At 34.9% G+C, this 17401-nt stretch overlaps 1 protein-coding gene across 2 annotated transcripts in view; it reads right to left on the reverse strand.

Moving 5' to 3' along the window:
- Positions 1-17401, reverse strand: part of IntS2 (integrator complex subunit 2) — a 271634-nt gene that overhangs the window by 39664 nt on the left and 214569 nt on the right. For both annotated transcript variants that reach the window (XM_090401055.1, XM_090401054.1), the window contains exons 14-15: positions 14424-14534; positions 13245-13352 (exon numbers count right to left, since the gene is read on the reverse strand). In XM_090401055.1, coding sequence (XP_090257181.1) covers positions 13245-13352; positions 14424-14534 — 219 coding nt within the window. The remainder of the gene's footprint in view (positions 1-13244; positions 13353-14423; positions 14535-17401) is intronic.

A 17401-nucleotide genomic window follows, 5' to 3' on the forward strand; every position in this document is an offset into this window, starting at 1 on the left:
ATCTCATTGATTATGCTATTGTTGATAATGTTTTCCCACTGGTGCAGGACACCTGTGTACAGATGATTTGAAATTGGAAGTGATCACCATTTAGTCTTGAGCAGGATAAAATTGAAATTCATATTGAAAAGAAGAACATGTACAACATATAAAAAAGTTTTAAAGAGAATAAAAGTTGAGCAGCTCTCAGATGTGAACTGTAGACTAAAATACACAAATATTATTCAAGAAAAAAAGAAAGGGTTTGAGAGCAGGAACCAAACCTTGGAGATTCAGTGGCAAGCCCTGAAGAAAAACACTCACTGATTCAGCTAGAGAGGCATGTGGTGAGGTTGTGTGCAAGGATAGAAAAATCAGAACTCCATGGTCGACACAAGAAGTTAAAGAGGCAGTGAAGGAAAAGAAGAAAGCATATCAAAAGTTCCTGGCAAATAAGTCAGTTTGTGCTTTTAGAGAATAGAAACAAATGTAAGAAAGCTAAATACTGTGTAAAACTGACTAAACAAAAGTCAAGGGACGACTTTGGCAAGAACATAGAAAATAAATATCGAGAAGGTGGCAAGATATTCTGGAGGTTGTTGAAGAAGCTCAGAAATGGAAGAAAGAGTACTGTAAAAGGAATTAGAGATGATAAAAGTGAAAACAGGAGGAAAAAATATCCTTGAAGTATGGAGTAATTACTTTGAAAAACTGCTAAATGAAAGCAGTGATGACAGCACAGTGGTAAAAACACTGACCAGGCATGCAATCAGGAATACATATCCATAATTGAAGTAGAAAAAGCTATAAAAAGCCTAAAATGTGGAAAGACAGCAGGAGTAGAGGATATTCGACCAGAAATGGTCAAGTATGGAGGTATAAAAGTCATACAGTGGCTGTGTTGGATCCTTCTTGTTTTTAATCTATACTTTGGATTCGACATGATTACTATTACGATGTTCTTAACTAATTGATACGTTGTAAGTTGATTTCTAATTTAAATATAAAGAAAATTTATATTTAAAGACTGTGCCACTTTATGTCAGAATTAGTTCAAGAATTGAGGATAAACCAACTCTCAACTACCCTTCCTTTATATGTTGTTATTATAAATACTGGCCGAGTATATTTAACCTTTTTATCACTCCCGCTTTGGTTCGAATATTTTATGAATGGTGCAGTAAAAGAGATTCAGGCAAAATACAACTTTTGATTAACAAAAACAAACATTTAATTTTAAAATCACAAATTTTACACTTAACTTCAAATCACTAATTAAGTTATTAGAAACACTTCAGCCTTCCTGGCAATACAGTCATGCAAACTCAGACAATGGTAATTCTGCTATCTCTACTTTACAGTCTTCTCACAGTTCCTTAAATTCCAAATACAATAAAATTTTCAGTAACAATTCTTCACAAACAATCACTTTTAATTTTACACTTCGGCTAATTCTCCACAATAGTTACTGTTAGTATCAGGGAATTCTAAGATGAAACTCACACAATTCTCTGTACAGAAATATTAAGGTTGGAATAATCTTACCGATAAACCTTTCTTCTTCATTTACTTATACATAAACACTTTGAACAGTAAACAGCACTCGTTAAAATAATTCTTCTAAGCAATAACTGAATTAATCATCGGTCACAATACACATAAACAAACGTTGTTGCATAAAGTACTACCGATCACTCATGAAATAAAGCAATACAATAATTCCTTAACTTTAGGTTTTATATGCACAGTTGTTCATTCCTCCGGCATTCAATTAATTCTTTAAGCACTATACTTCTGAATACAACTATCGTTAAACTTCAATTTTCACAGCCTCTACTCATTCTCTATACTTCAAGGTTCTGTATGTCCTTGAAAGGTCGGCGGTGAAACTAAATCTCAACTCAAGTGTCTCTAGTCTATTTAATAGTATCTCAGCCTTTTTTTCGTAGCTATAATTGTCGTTCTACGACTTATTAGCTAACCGCCTCTCGACTAGTAGACTTTATTTAGTTGCTTGAGTGACTTGCCGACTCGCTATTATCGCATTGTGATTTTCGAATGCCGAATGCTCCGATTCCAACCTAATGCCAATCTCTCTCTTATAAATCTCTAATGCTCCATATATATATTCTTCCTGCCTAAATTCTTCTCGTGATCTCTTTAACTAATTCCTTTTTAGTAAACTTTCAGCTTTCTCCCCACATTCTGTTCCAAAAACATGCTCGTTCACTTACATACGTTTCCATGCCAACAAAACAAAATATAATAAAATTGAGCTATTACATAACGTTAAACTTCTACAAACAGGAATAAATAGACAATATTTACATTTCAATAAATGCACAGTTAAAATATTGAATATAAATTCTTATAATATTAACATAGTAATAATTAAAATAGCTTAATAATATTTAATACAGTCTTATCACTATTAATACACTTTGATTAAATAATTAGATATTAGACAAAATTAAAGTAGTTATATGAATATTAAATTGTAAAATAAGTTGTTTACATTAAATATTATTTACAAGTTTAGCCTTTGTGATGGAAAATCATGTTGGATTCTGAAGCAAATAATAATTACTTTAATCTCTACATAATCAGAATCCAACAGTTGCACTGCATAGTTCAGAAAGCCTGGACAGAGGGACAAATTCCAGATGATTGGAGTAGAGCTCTCATAGTATCCATATATATAAAAAGGGAAATAAAACTGAATGTGAAAATTACAGAAGAATTTCATTACTGAGTTTTCCTGGTAAAATATATGCAAGTATACTTGTGAAACGGTTGAAAAAGATTGTGGAAGAAAAGCTTGGTGAAGAACAAGCTGGATTCAGGCCAAATAGAGGCTGTCAGGATCAGATTTTGACATTACGACAGATAGTTGAGAAATCATGGGAATATAACAAAGATCTGTATTTAAGTTTTGAAGATCTGAAAAGGGCATATGACAAGGTGCCAAGAGAGAAGCTATTCCAAATGCTACAGTTATATGGTGTCAATGGGGCATTATATCAAGCAATACTTAGTCTTTATTTAAGTTGTAAGTCAGCAGTTAGAATTGAAGGAAGTAAAGGAAGATGGTTTAATTTTAAATCTGGTGTCAGACAAGGATATATACATTATCCCCTCTGTTATTCATCATCTTTAAGGATCACATCATGAAAGAAAGTGGTATTAAACCTGAACAAAATTGAAGATGTTAATGTCAGCTCTTTGCTTTATGCAGACAATGTTATACTTCTAAATAAATCCACTAGAAGTCAAGATTCTCTGACTAAATTGAATAACTGTTGTAGTAGATATGGTATGAAGGTTAGCATTAAAAAGACAAAGACAATGAAAATAGGCAGAAACACTGAAAATATCAACTGCATTGTGAATGGAACTTATAGAACAAGTAAAACGTTTCAGCTACTTAGGCACGATTTTTAGTGAAGATGGCAAATTAAATATGGAAATAGGCAACAGAATCAAAAAAGCTGGTATGGTAGGAAGTCAACTGAATAAATTTATATGGAATAAGAGAGAAATTAGCCAAAACACTAAATTAGCTGTATACAAGACAGTGTTTAAACCAATTTTAACTTATGGATCTGAGAGCTGGGTTAGAAGTAAAACACTTGACCAAAGACTAGAGACCACAGATATGAGAGTCCTAAGAAAGATTATAGGCATGAACAGATAGCATCAATGGCAATATATTAAAAACGAGGATATCAGGAAAGAACTTGATATTGTCAGCATCCAGGAATGCATTAGCAAAGCTGTCAGGTGGTATGGTCACGTAAGCAGAATGGGAGAAGAAAGATTAGCAAAACAAGTGTTCTCTGCTAGGTTGGCAGGAAAAAGACCCACAGGAAGACCAAGATATAGGTGGATTGATACATTAGAAAGTGCCATAGAAGACAGAAATATAAGAGCTGATAATATTGAAGTCTTGACAACATTTAACAGACTGATTTGGAGGAAAATTGTAGATAGGAAATTAGTAATGATGTAAATTTTTCATGTAGTATTATCATATCCTGTACACCCCTTGAGGGTATATATCTGGAATTTGATGATGATGATGATAAATGATATAGGAATTAATTTGAAGAGAGAGATATTCAGTCATTTGGTGATGATGCAAAGTTGGGTGGTAACAGTTAATCAAGGTGAAGTAGAAAAACATAACTGATATCAATTTAATTTGAAAGTGTAAATTTATGCATTTTGGGATACAAAGATTACAAGCTATGTAGCTGTGCGGTGAGGGAACTGTACTCCAGGAAATTGATGAGGAAGCCAGAGATTTTTTTTTGGGGGGGGTTGCAGTAGATAGAGAGCTGAAGTTTAGAGAGCATACTGCTGAAGTAGCTAGGGTAGCTCACAATGAGGGAGTTATCATTCCTGTTCATAAAGCTTTAATACAACCACATATGGATTACTGTGCTCAGGTCTGGTCACCTGGGTTTCTCAAGGATGAGGAAGTGGTGGAGAGGTGCCAGAGGTGAGTGACCAAGATAGTGAATGGTCTGTGGAATGCTCCCTATGAGAACAGATTGAGGGTTTATTATGGATTGCAAAAGCTGGTTGATAGGTAAAAAAAAAAAAAAGGGGGGGGGATATGATTAAAACATTTAAGTTACTTAAAGCTTATCATCATCATCATCAAATTCCTGCCATGTACCCACAAGGGGTGTACAGGATATGATAGTACTACATGAAAAAATTATACCATTACTAACTTCCTATCTACAATTTTCCTCCAAATCAGTCTGTTACTTGTCAAGATTCCAACATTATCAGATCTTATATTTCTATCGTCTAAGGCACTTTGTACCGTATCAATCCACCTATATCTTGGTCTTCCTCTGGGTCGTTTTGCTGCCAACCTGGCAGAGAACACTTGTTTTACTAATCTTTCCTCGCCCATTCTGTTTAGGTGACCATACCACCTGAGATTAGCTCTGCTAACACATTCCTGGATGGTGACAATATCAAGTTCTTTCCTAATATCCTCGTTTTTAATATGATACTGCCACTGATGCCATCTGTTCACACCTATAATCTTTCTCAGGACTCTCATATCTGCAGTCTCTAGTCTTTGGTCAAGTGTTTTACTTTTGACCCAGCTCTCAGATCCATAAGTTAAAACTGGTTTGAACACTGTCTTGTATACAGTTAATTTAGTGTTCCGACTAATTTCTCTCTTATTCCATATGAATTTATTCAATTGACTTCCCACCATACCAGCTTTGCTGATTCGGTTGTCTATTTCTATATTTAATTTACCATCTTCAGTAAAAATCGTGCCTAAGTAGCTGAAATGTTTTACTTGTTCCACAGGTTCTCCATTCACAAGACAGTTGACATTTTCAATGATTCTACCTATTTTCATTGTCTTTGTCTTTTTATTGCTGACCTTCATACCATATCTATTACAACAACTATTCAATTTAGTCAGAGAATCTTGCAGACTTGTAGCGGATTTATTTAGAAGTATAACATCATCTGCATAAAGCAAAGAGCTGACATTAACATCTCCAATTCTGATATCATGTTTAATACCACTTTCCTTCATAATGTGATCCATATAGATAATGAATAACAGAGGGGATAACGTACATCCTTGTCTCACACCAGATTTAACACTAAACCATCTTCCTGTACTTCCTTCAATTCTAACTGCTGACTTACAACTCAAATAAAGACTAAGTATTGCTTGATATAATGCCCCATTAACACCATATAACTGCAGCGTATTGAATAGCTTCTCTCTTGGCACCTTATCATATGCCTTTTCCAAATCGACAAAACTTAAATACAGATCTTTGTTATATTCCCATGCTTTCTTGACTATTTGTCGTAAAGTGAAGATCTGATCCTGACAGCCTCTGTTTGGCCTGAATCCAGCTTGTTCTTCACCAAGCTTTTCTTCCACAATTCTTCTCAACCGTTTCTCAAGTATACTTGCATAGATCTTGCCAGGAACACTCAGTAGGGAAATACCTCTGTAATTCTCACATTCAGTTTTATTTCCCTTTTTATATATGGGTACTATGAGAACTCTACTCCAATCATCGGGAATTCGTCCCTCTGTCCAGGCTTTCTGAACTATGCAGTGCAGCCACTGTCAGACTCTTATACCACCATACTTCAGCATTTCTGGTCGAATATCATCTACTCCTGCTGCCTTTCCACATTTCAAGCCTTTGATGGCTTTTTCTACTTCAAGTATGGATATGTATTCCTGACTGCATGCCTGGTCAGTGTTTTTTACCACTGTGCTATCATCACTGCTTGCTTCATTTAGCAGTTTTTCAAAGTAATTACTCCATAACTCAAGGATATCTTTTTCTGCAGTTTTCATGTCACCTTTATCATCTCTAACTCCTTTTACAGCACTCTTTCCTCCATTCTTAAGCTTCTTCAACAACCTCCAGAATATTTTGCCACCTTCTTGATATTTATTTTCTATATTCTTGCCAAAGTCCTCCCATGACTTTTGTTTAGCTAGTTTTACAGTGTTTAGCATTCTTGCATTTTTGCACAAGCTGACTTATTTGACAGGAACTTTTGATATGCTTTCTTCTTTTCCTTCACTGCCTCTTTAACTTCCTGTGTCCACCAGGGAGTTCTGACTTTTTTATCCTTGCACACAACCTCACCACATGCCTCTCTGGCAGAATCAATCAATGTTTTCTTCAGAGTTTGCCACTGAATCTCCAATGTTTGATTCCTGTTCTCAAACTCTTTCATTTTCTTTTCAATAATCTTTCTGTATTTTAGTCTACAGTTCACATCTGAGAGCTGCTCAACTTTTATTCGCTTTAAAAATTTCTTACATTTTATTCTTTTCAATATGAAATTCAATTTTATCCTGCTCAAGACTAAATAGTGATCACTTCCAATTTCAAATCCTCTGTACACTCTGGTGTCCTGCACCAGGGAGAAAACATCACTATCAACAATAACATAGTCAATGAGACTTTTCTTATTCCTAGCCTCTTCTCTCCATGTGAATTTGTGCACATTTTTATGTTGGAACATGGTGTTAGTAATAACCAGTCCATGTCCTGAGCAGAAATCCAACAGATATTTGCCATTATTATTAGCTTTGCTCTTTTCTCCAAATTTTCCCAAAATATTTTTGTATGTCTCACAATCATTTCCTACTCTGCTATTTAGATCCCCAACAAGGACCAACTTTTCCTTTTTCATTGTGTCAGGTGCTTTTTCTAAAGCCTCAAAAAATTCCTCCACTTCTACCTTAGTAGAACCTTCTGTGGGACCATAGGCACAAATAAGTCTCATTGTCCAGTTCCCCATTCTCATATTTGCCCACATTACTCTACTTGAGGCTGACTGCCATTCAAGAAGATTAGCCTCGTATTTTGTGTTGAATACTATGGCTACTCCTTCTTTTCCTTGATTGTCATTACCTGAATATAACAATTTGTATTTATTGCTCAGAAAGATCTCACCAGTTTTGGTCTTTTTTGTTTCAGTCACCCCTATTATGTCGATCTGGTACTTATCTAATTTCTCTGCTAGCTCCATTTCTTTGCCATTCAGGCTTCTTACGTTGATAGTACCGATCTTTAACTCTGGTGATGTTGAGTTGGGGTTGGTTTTCAGATTTGTTCCAGTAGCTGACTTATCGCTGTTCGCCCTGGTTCCCTGGCAAAAACAACAGGGGCCTTAAAGCTTAAAGGATTGATATGGGAGAAATGTTTCAGCACTTTCGGTTGGGGGGGGGGACAGATACAGAGATCATCCCTAAAAGTAGGCTAAGAGTGTGGTTTGCAAAGGCATGAGGACTATATTTTTCGATTGGAGAATGATGAATGAATGGAATGGGTTGAGTCAGCTGTAAGTGCTTTGTCTATTAATGGTTTCAAAGAGAGGTATGACAGATATTCTGTTGATAGTTTTGGTCTCCCGCAACGAGACTCAGGACTCAATGGAGGTACCCATACAATAATAATAAATCTATATATATAGAGAGAGAGAACCTCCATAGCTCAGTTGGTACACACAAAGTCCTTTGGTCAGAAAGACCGGGGTTTGATTCCCATCCATGATGTGAGGAACCTGGTCTCTTTTGAGAAAAGGTAAGTTAGCCAGTCTCATACGGAGGTAGGGTTTTTTTTTTCCAGACAGAAACTCAGGTTTTACGTCCCCCTGAACAGGCAAACTGGCCCTGTGAACACACGCATCTGCAGACATAGGACACTCTTTTTTATATACAATGAAACCTGTGGTGAATTCACCACTAAAAAATGCACGTACTAACCACAGTGTTAAGTTTTAATACGTAAATATTTCATCCCAAGTATCTTGGGACATCCTCAGTACAGTAATTCAAACAATACTAGGAATAACTTACAGTTAGGGCACATGATTACAATGGAATCTCAATATGTGTGCAGTAATGTGTTATAGAAGTAAATTAAAATATAACTGGAAAAAAAAAAATTCCACAGAGTTTCACGCAAAAATAAAAGACATTCAACTGTTAAAAACTGACTTGTTAATTAGCTTCGACATTGTCTCCCTCTTCACTAAAAAAAGGAGAAATCTCCTTTCTGGATTTACATATTCAAAGAAAAGAAGACAGTTCCATCGCCACATCTGTCTATCACAAGCCTACATTTTCAGGTCGCTACATTCACAATTCTTCCACTCATCATCTATCTCAGAAATTTGGCATCATTAAATCACTAGTTACCAGGGTGCACAAATTCTTGTCCTCTGAAGAATCTCTAAACCAAGAACTAGAAATAATCAAAAATACTGCTATACTAAATGGATATAATCTTAAAACAACTCAAAAAATCATCAGACACTTCCCCACACTTCAACCTAGACAAGAAGAAGCCCATAGGATTCCCATACCTTATGTCAAAGGCATCTCCGAACATCTTTCAAAAATTATGAAGAAATACAATTTTGCCACTACTTACAAACCCATCAACCAGATCTATAACTTGTTACCTTCTCCTAAGGACAAACTCACTTCTGATGTTACTTGGCATTTATGAGATCCCATGCTCCAGCAATTTGTCTTACTTTGGACAAATAGGTAGATCTGTTCAGAAACGCATCTCGGAACATCAATACCACATTCGTCTTTTCAAAACGCAGAAATCTGGTCTCTCTCAACACAGAGTTGTAAACCCAAACCATAGGATCCATTGGGAAAAGTCGAAACTTTTACACAGATCTTTATATAAACATGAACGTTTATATAAAGAAAGTGCTGAAGCTCTACTACACAGACCAAATTTAAACTGCAATGACATTCTTACTATTCCTAAAGTATGGGAAATTGTCATACAAAATTGTGTAAAATAGTCTCGTTATATATGTTTTTTTTTTTCCAGTTATATTTTAATTTACTTCTATAACACGTTATTGCATGCATATTGAGATTTCATTGTAATCATGCGCCCTAACTGTATGTTATTCCTAGTATTGTTTGAATTACTGTACTGAGAATGTCCCAAGATACTTGGGATGAAATATTTACGTATTAAAACTTATCACTGTGGTTAGTACACGTGTCTTTTAATGATAGGACACTCTGGGAGGCATAGGGCTAACCACCTTGTTCTTGAATTATGGTTAAGAAACCTAAGAATAACTGGAAGGTCGTGGGCACTTAAGTGCCTGTTGGAACCACTGATGGATGGATATATATATATTATTTAGAATGTCCAATGAATCAAAAAATTCCTTTACTTCTTCCTCACTACATTGATATGCTCATAGTTACTTTGTAATGAAGATTGATACATAACAAAATCTCTCTCTCTCTCTCTCTCTCTATTTAATGAAAAACTTTTGTTTTAGGCACATTTCATTATCAAGCTTCTAGGATGTGATGCCACTGCATGCCCAGTGGTATCACATCATAGGCAAAGCAAGCTAACCTGCTTTGCAGATATTCTTTTCAAGTGTGGGAGAAGGAATATATATGTTCAAAACCTATCATCAGCATCAATTTCCTGATTGTATCCCTATGACAGCACTACATGATTAAGTTTAGATTATTATTAATCACCTATCAACAATTTTCCTCCAAATCAATCTATTACTTGTGAGCACTCCAATATTGCCATATTAACATTTTGTGCTTCTCGGACACTTCTGAACGAATGAATATCCACCTAACCTTGCTCTTCCTCTGGGTCTCTTTCCTTTCCTGCCATCTGGCATCAAACACCTGTTTTGCTAACCTTTCCATACTCATTCTATTTAAGTGGCCATACCACCTTAGATTAGCCCTACTGATGCATTCTTGAATGCTAATAATGCCAAGTTGCTTTCTAATATCTTCATTTTTAATATGATTCCACGATTGTTTCATTCCCTTAATATTTCTCAGAACTGTCTGTGGTCTCTAGTCTTTGATCATTTGCTTTATTTCTAACCCAACTCTCAGATCTATAACTTAAAACTGGTTTGAACATTGTCTTGTATATTGCTGTTATACTGCTAGTTTTGTGTTTTGGCTAATTTCTCTCTTATTCCATATAAATTTATTCAGCTGGCTACCTACCATACTAGCTTTGCTAATTATGTTGTCTATTTCCAGATTTAACCTGTCATCTTAACTAAAAACCACGCCTAAATAGCTGAAATATTTTACTTGTTCCATAGGATCTCCATTCAGAATGCAGTTGAAGTTGTCTATGCTCCTGCCTATTTTCATAGTTTTGGACTTCTCATTGCTGATTTTCATGCCAAATTTATGACAGCTGTTATTCAATTTAGTTAGAGAATCCTAGAGACTTCCACTAGAAGTGTTTAGGAGTATAACATTATCTGCATAAAGTAATGCGCTAGTTTGACATCTCCAGTAATATCAGGCCTAATGTCACTTTCTTTTATAATGTGATCCATATGGATAATGAATAAGAGCAGATATAATGTGCATCCTTGTTTTACACTTGATTTTACATCAAACAATCTTTCTGTATTTCCTTCAATTCTAACTACTGACTGACAACTTAAATATAGACTATGTATTGCTCTATATAATGTTCCATTCACCCTAAATATCTGTAGTGTTTTGAAAAGCTTTTCTCTGGGCAGCTTGTCGTATGTCTTTTCTAGATCTACAAAACTGGTGTTTAAAAGGCAGTCTCATCGTTACTGGAACCCATAGCTAATGATATTAGATTAAAAAGTAGTATTATCCTCTCATCTTCCAGAACTCCTAACAAAAACATCACTACTCTGGAAAAAAGAACATTGTATAGTTTGAAGAAAAAGAAAGACATTATCATATTGAAGGCAGATAAGGGAAATTCAACAGTGATTTTAAACACCAGTGATTACGAAGATAAGATTGACAGCTTATTGTCAGATACATCAACCTACTGTGTCCTAGTCACAGACCCAACACTAAAGAATCACAATGACACCAACGATTTAATAATACATCACATGGTGAACTGGTCTATAGACTTAAAATGAAGATTGAAATCCATGCATCCACTAACACCAAGACTATATGGCGCTCCTAAGGTACATAAAAGTGGAATACCACTACGCCCGATTGTGGATGGAATCAATTCGCCAACTTATCTGTTATCTAAACACCTGGCAGGCCTTCTCAAACCACACATCCATAATTCGGATACTTATATACAAAACTCGCAACATTTTGTTGAGAAACTGAACAACATCTCTATCTCAAATACGGATTTACTCGCCAGCCTGGATGCTACATCTCTATTCACTAACATCTCTGTGGAGGAAGTCATCAACATTTTAGGAAGTTTGCTCCCACAAGACATTACTTCTCTGTTCCGTCATTGTTTAACATCAAACTTTATCTTATGGAATAAAACCATATATCAGCAATTGACTGGCCTAGCAATGGGTAGCCCCCCCCTCTCTCTCTCCATCTTGTGCTGATCTCTTTATTATGGAGGATTTTGAAAGTAAAATCTTATCTCAAACAGATCCTAAACCCACAGTATGGTGGAGATACATGGACGATATCTTTATTGTTTGGAACCACACAAAAAAGGACCTGTTTGACTTTCTTAACAAAATCAACTCTTTACACCACACAATCAAATTCACTCCAGAACTTGAAAAAGATAACCAATTATCATTTCTGGACACTTTAATTAAGCTTCCGAATGGTGGTATCAATCTCTCAGTTTACCACAAACCTACCAATAGAGGACGTTATTTACATTTCACTTCCTGCCACCACATTTCTCAGAAACTTAGTATTGTACACATGTTGAAGAACCGTGCCTCTCTCCTTACAACAGGTCAACAAGACCTCCAGGAAGAACTATCCCTGATATCCACCAACCTTACCATGAATCGATTTCCTCGAAGACTCGTCCACAAGATACTTTTCTCTGAACCCCGATGACAACAAGATGATATACGTTATATTTCTACCATCGTCATTCCATACTTAGGGACAGTTTCCAATAAGATTGCTAGACTCCTTAGGCCACATAAAATAAGAGTGGCCTTTAAACCTACAGAAACGATTAGACAATTCTTAAGATCTCCAAAAGATAGCCATCCTTTCTCCAAATATGCTGGAGTTTATAACATACCCTGCTCGTGCGGCTTGAATTACATCAGCCAAACTTCAAGGACCCTTGAAATTAGGCAAAAAGAACACATAGGTGACGTCAATAATAACAGAGAAGAAAAATTGGGGTTAGCTTTTCATTTCTCAAGAACAAACCATACCATAGAGTGGGATAGAAGCACAATTCCTTACATGGAGGAGGCCTTCCGCTCCCGAATTTTTAAGGAGGCCACAACAATTGCCCGCTGTATACAAAACCTTAACAGGAACCAAGGACTAATCTTGCCCGTGATCTGGAAGACCCTTATGAGATCTCTCAACTCGCCAGAACTGAATTATAGTGCCAACTATAGATCGTTCCTAAATAACAACAAGTGATATCATGCATGCTCTATGCATGTATTGCACGCACTCTGTTCTTTGTTTAATATAATTGGAATCGGTTGATTATAGTTTGTGACAGTTTTTTACTTTTTAGTGCCTTACATCAGTTATGTACCCTGAAGATGCCAACCGCCTTAGTTGGTGAAACTAGTTGGTATAACATAGTTGTTTATTATATGCACTTGATCAATATAATACCATTAAAAGTCATTCTAAATTTATGCATTCAACTGTGCACGTACTTTTGTATAAAACAGATAAAATCCCAATGCAGATACTTTATATAATGTAGTACTGTAGATGAATCACAAACCTGTTTATCAAGGTGAGGTTGACTAAGCAGTTCAGGAATGAAATCCAGACATATGTGCATTGAAGGAATTGAAGATACAGTCACAGGAATCAGTTCACTGGGGTAGCCCTTAAAATATATAAAAAGACACAGTAACATAAATAATAATAAATTTTGATCATATTAATATTTGTACATTATATCCAGGAAATACATTTCACATTTAGATATGTTCAGATATAGAAACTGTAACAATGAAAGCAAATTTAAGACCAAATTATTTGTTGCATATTTAGGATGAATCAACTAATGGAATGTAAGTGTACACTTATATTCCATTAGTTGATTTGCTTGCTATCCTCAGGCAATTATACTAACACTTTAAGGAATACTCCTAGAGTATGGGGGTGGGATGAACAGGTAATGATAACAGTGAACCTGGGAAGTCAATTGAAATCTTAATTTCTAAGAAGTATTTTCAAACTTTGTGGAAGTAACCAAAATCATTTCAGTTAAGATATTATAGTGTATGGCTATAAGTGTATTATTTGTTGTTACTAAATCATTTTTCAAATTGATCATCAATTTTGAAGAGTTAACTGTATATGCCTAAAAATTTGAGTAACCCTGAATTTTCAGTACTACATCATGCACTGCAGAAATTAAGAGAACACATCACAATAGTATGTTGACTTTAAAAAAAAGAAAGAAAAAAGTAAATTTATAATTGTAAAAAATTTTCTCGTTTTCCCATTGTGTTAGAATCAATGGCCTTTCACGATCAAGTAACTTGGTTTCGTTGAAACTAAATAATGCTTTAGTAAGATAGTTAAAACATATCTGCAAAGTATTTTTGTCTGGCAATTGCATGTGTTCTTCTGGCTAGTTTGCCTGTTTTGCAGGATGAAAATACCAAGTTTCTGGGAGCAAAAACTCTGCTACTTCCATATGAGACTAGATAATTCGCCTTCACCCTATGATCAAGGATGTTCACATCCTAGATGAGGACTCAAACCAAGGTATTTCAAACTGAAGAAAATCACTGAAGCCAAATGACAAATGTTAAATAATATTCAACATTAAATTATGATATTATATACATTATAATTGTTAAATTATAACATTTATTAAAATTAAACTATTTAAAAGTAAATGCTCATGCATTTTTCTAAATAAAAAATGTCTATTAAAAATACGTACTTGAAAATGAACTAGTTTAGCTAAGCTTGGTTCAGCAATAAAAACTTGATGTATATGAGAGCATATAAGACTCTGAACCTCCCTTAATCTTGTTAGCAATCCTTCATATTTCTGAAACAGAAAAAATAGGAGAAAATTATCTGAAGTACAGTAAATGAAGAAAACCTTGACATGTAAGGATAAGGAAGTCATTTTGTCTTTTCATCTTTATAACACTTTGATAAGACCACACCTGAATTTTTGTGCACAGATTTGGTCTTCAGGATTCCAAGGGAATAAAAAAGCTGTGGAAAGGGTGCAAAGGAGAGTTACAAAGATTATATCCAGATTATGGGATTTAGATTATGAGGATTGATTGTGAGTATGCAGATTGCAGACTCTGGTTAACAAGAGAAAGAGGGGTATAAACTTTTGAATGGGTGTTATAACATTTCAACTGATGAAAATTTTCATTATATGGAAGGTGGGGAGAGAACACTGGGGCATCCATGGAAGTTAAGTTTGTTCACAGTCAAGAAAGAGGTAAGAACTAGTTTTTTCTCCCAGAGAGCAGTGAGTGGAATAATTTGCCCTTAGAGGTAGTGAGTGCATCTAGTGTGAATGAATTTAAGGGAGGGTATGATAACTGGTTTGGGTGGTTTATAGCTTCCCTTGATGAGTCTTTGACTCCCTGAAGATCTCAGATAATAATAATGACACAATATTGATAAACCTCAGGAAATTAGGTTTTCAGATAATGGAAAATTCAAATTATAGAACTCTTATGGTAGAGGTGATAAAACTGTAGTTGGAAACCCATCTGGTATATTCATTACAAATGAAACAATTTTCATGTTAAATTAGAACATTTTTACTGTAACAAACTTTCATATAGATAGTTTTGTTACAGTAAAAATGTTCTAATTTAACATGAAAATTGTTATATAGATTTAGGATCCTGGATTACCTATGGTTCTATTTATAATTAACTCTTAGGGAGAAAGGTTAAGTGAGTAGAATATGTGCCTTTCATATTCTTGGGGATTTTAGACCATCATTATTGTTAAGATTAGGGTGATTGATAAGAATCTCACAGGCCATCTTAAATTTACGTTCACACCATGTTTTGGTGTGATGTAAACAACAGGTGCTTTTCCAGTCAATTCCTTGTAAAGTGTTCAGGGCATGATCAGAAAGCCCACCTTGATCATAGTAATTATATTTAATGTGTCATTTATGTTCCTGTTTTCTGATAGGAATTGTGCATCCTGTTTCTCCTATATAGGGCAAATTACAGGTACAATGAATACAATATACTCCAGGATGGGTCAGCAGAGGGAGCGGATCATGGATGAGTTGAGTAAATTCTTTAATTATGCAGGAGATTTAAAGGTGGCTTTAAGGTTGTATTTTTGTAGTATTCTGTTTATTTTGTCTGATATCCCTTTAATGTATGGAATGGTTACAGTTTTATTGCAGTCTTGTTTATTTTTGTTTTTAAGTGAGGTCTTGTACAGAATTTTGTTGATAGTATTTTGGCTGTAACTATATCTTGGGAAGGTATTGCTGATAACTTTTAATTCATCTTTAAGTGTTTGTTCATTGGAGCAAATCTTCAAAGCCATATTTTTTTAGTGTATTAATGAGTTGGGTGGTGGTAGGAGTTAATGTGTTGGTTTCCGGTAAACAGTGAAGAAAAGACTGCCAGAAGGAAGACGCGTGACAAGTGTATCCAGACACGGTATTGTGTTCTGCTTTTCAATCTGAATTGTGAATTATATGTGTTTGTGTTGTTTGTTTAGGTGGCTGAGGAAAGTCTAATGTCCAGCAGTTGCCGGACAGCAAAAACATTGCCAACGTATCTAAGCCAGACTTTGGATTTTAAATGAGAGGAATCTAGAGCATGTTGCTCAAAATGTTCCATGTAAAAGTTAGCAATTGGGGGGAGTAATGGTGAGCTCATGGAGCTCAAAAAGAAGGCACAGCCATGGGCTCACCATTATCCCCCCCATTTCTAACTTTTACATGATACATTTTTTTTAACAGTTTAAATCATGCTTGATGTTGCTCCCCAGATACATGAAACTCCTTTCAGTTCATGCCAACTGATCTTTATTTTCTTCTTCATCCTCTCTCTCTCTCAAGACATCATTCTGTATCACTTCAGTACTACTCTTTCTAGTTTTTCTTCAATAATGATTATGCTATTCAAATTTTATTTTCTCAAGGATCAGTCATCCGCTTCTTCCAGCTTCAGTGGTCTTTCCATCTTGCAGCTGTTCTCCCCCCCACCCCTCAGTCTATATTTATCCACTTCTTTTGGGCTGATATCTTTCCATTCTATATAGTTGTTCTTTCCATTTCTCTTTATATTCCTTGATCTTTTCATGTACATTGTAAATACCCAGCTCTCTTCTAATGTCTGCATTTTTTCCCCCTTAAGGTCTAATTTTGTGGATTCTTTAATTGAGCTTTCTTTTTAATAGTCCATGTTTCTGAACCATATAATAGAGCAGGAAAGGCGATTACTTTGTAAAATTTAAGTTGGGTTTCACATCTTATTTTATTCAGTGTCCCTTTAATTGTTCCACAGGTTTTCTGAAATTTCTTTATTTTTCATCTTTCAGATATGTTATTATGAAACTTTAATAATTAAACTGTGTCACAGTTAGATTATTTTATCTTCCATGACCATTTTTCATCTAATATGATCTTGTCTTTTAATTCCATATTTTTTTTTTTTGGAAATTTTAAAATTATATTGTTGGCTTATTTAGTTCAATTCACAAACTGGTTTTTGAAGATCATCTTCATTGTCTTGTACCATAATCAGATCATCTGCATATAGTATTGTATTGATAACAGTTCTTGTTAATTTGATACCTTTTTTTTTTCTTTACATTTGTTTTCCACATTTCAATAATTTTATCAATATATTGAATAGTGCTGGAAATAACCTACATCCTGTCATACACCTCGATTAATTTCAATATCTTTTG

Source organism: Typopeltis vanoorti, chromosome 11, assembly GCF_054136105.1.
Source record: "Typopeltis vanoorti isolate ZY-2024b chromosome 11, IOZ_Tvanoo_1.0, whole genome shotgun sequence".
Lineage (NCBI taxonomy): Eukaryota > Metazoa > Arthropoda > Arachnida > Uropygi > Thelyphonidae > Typopeltis > Typopeltis vanoorti.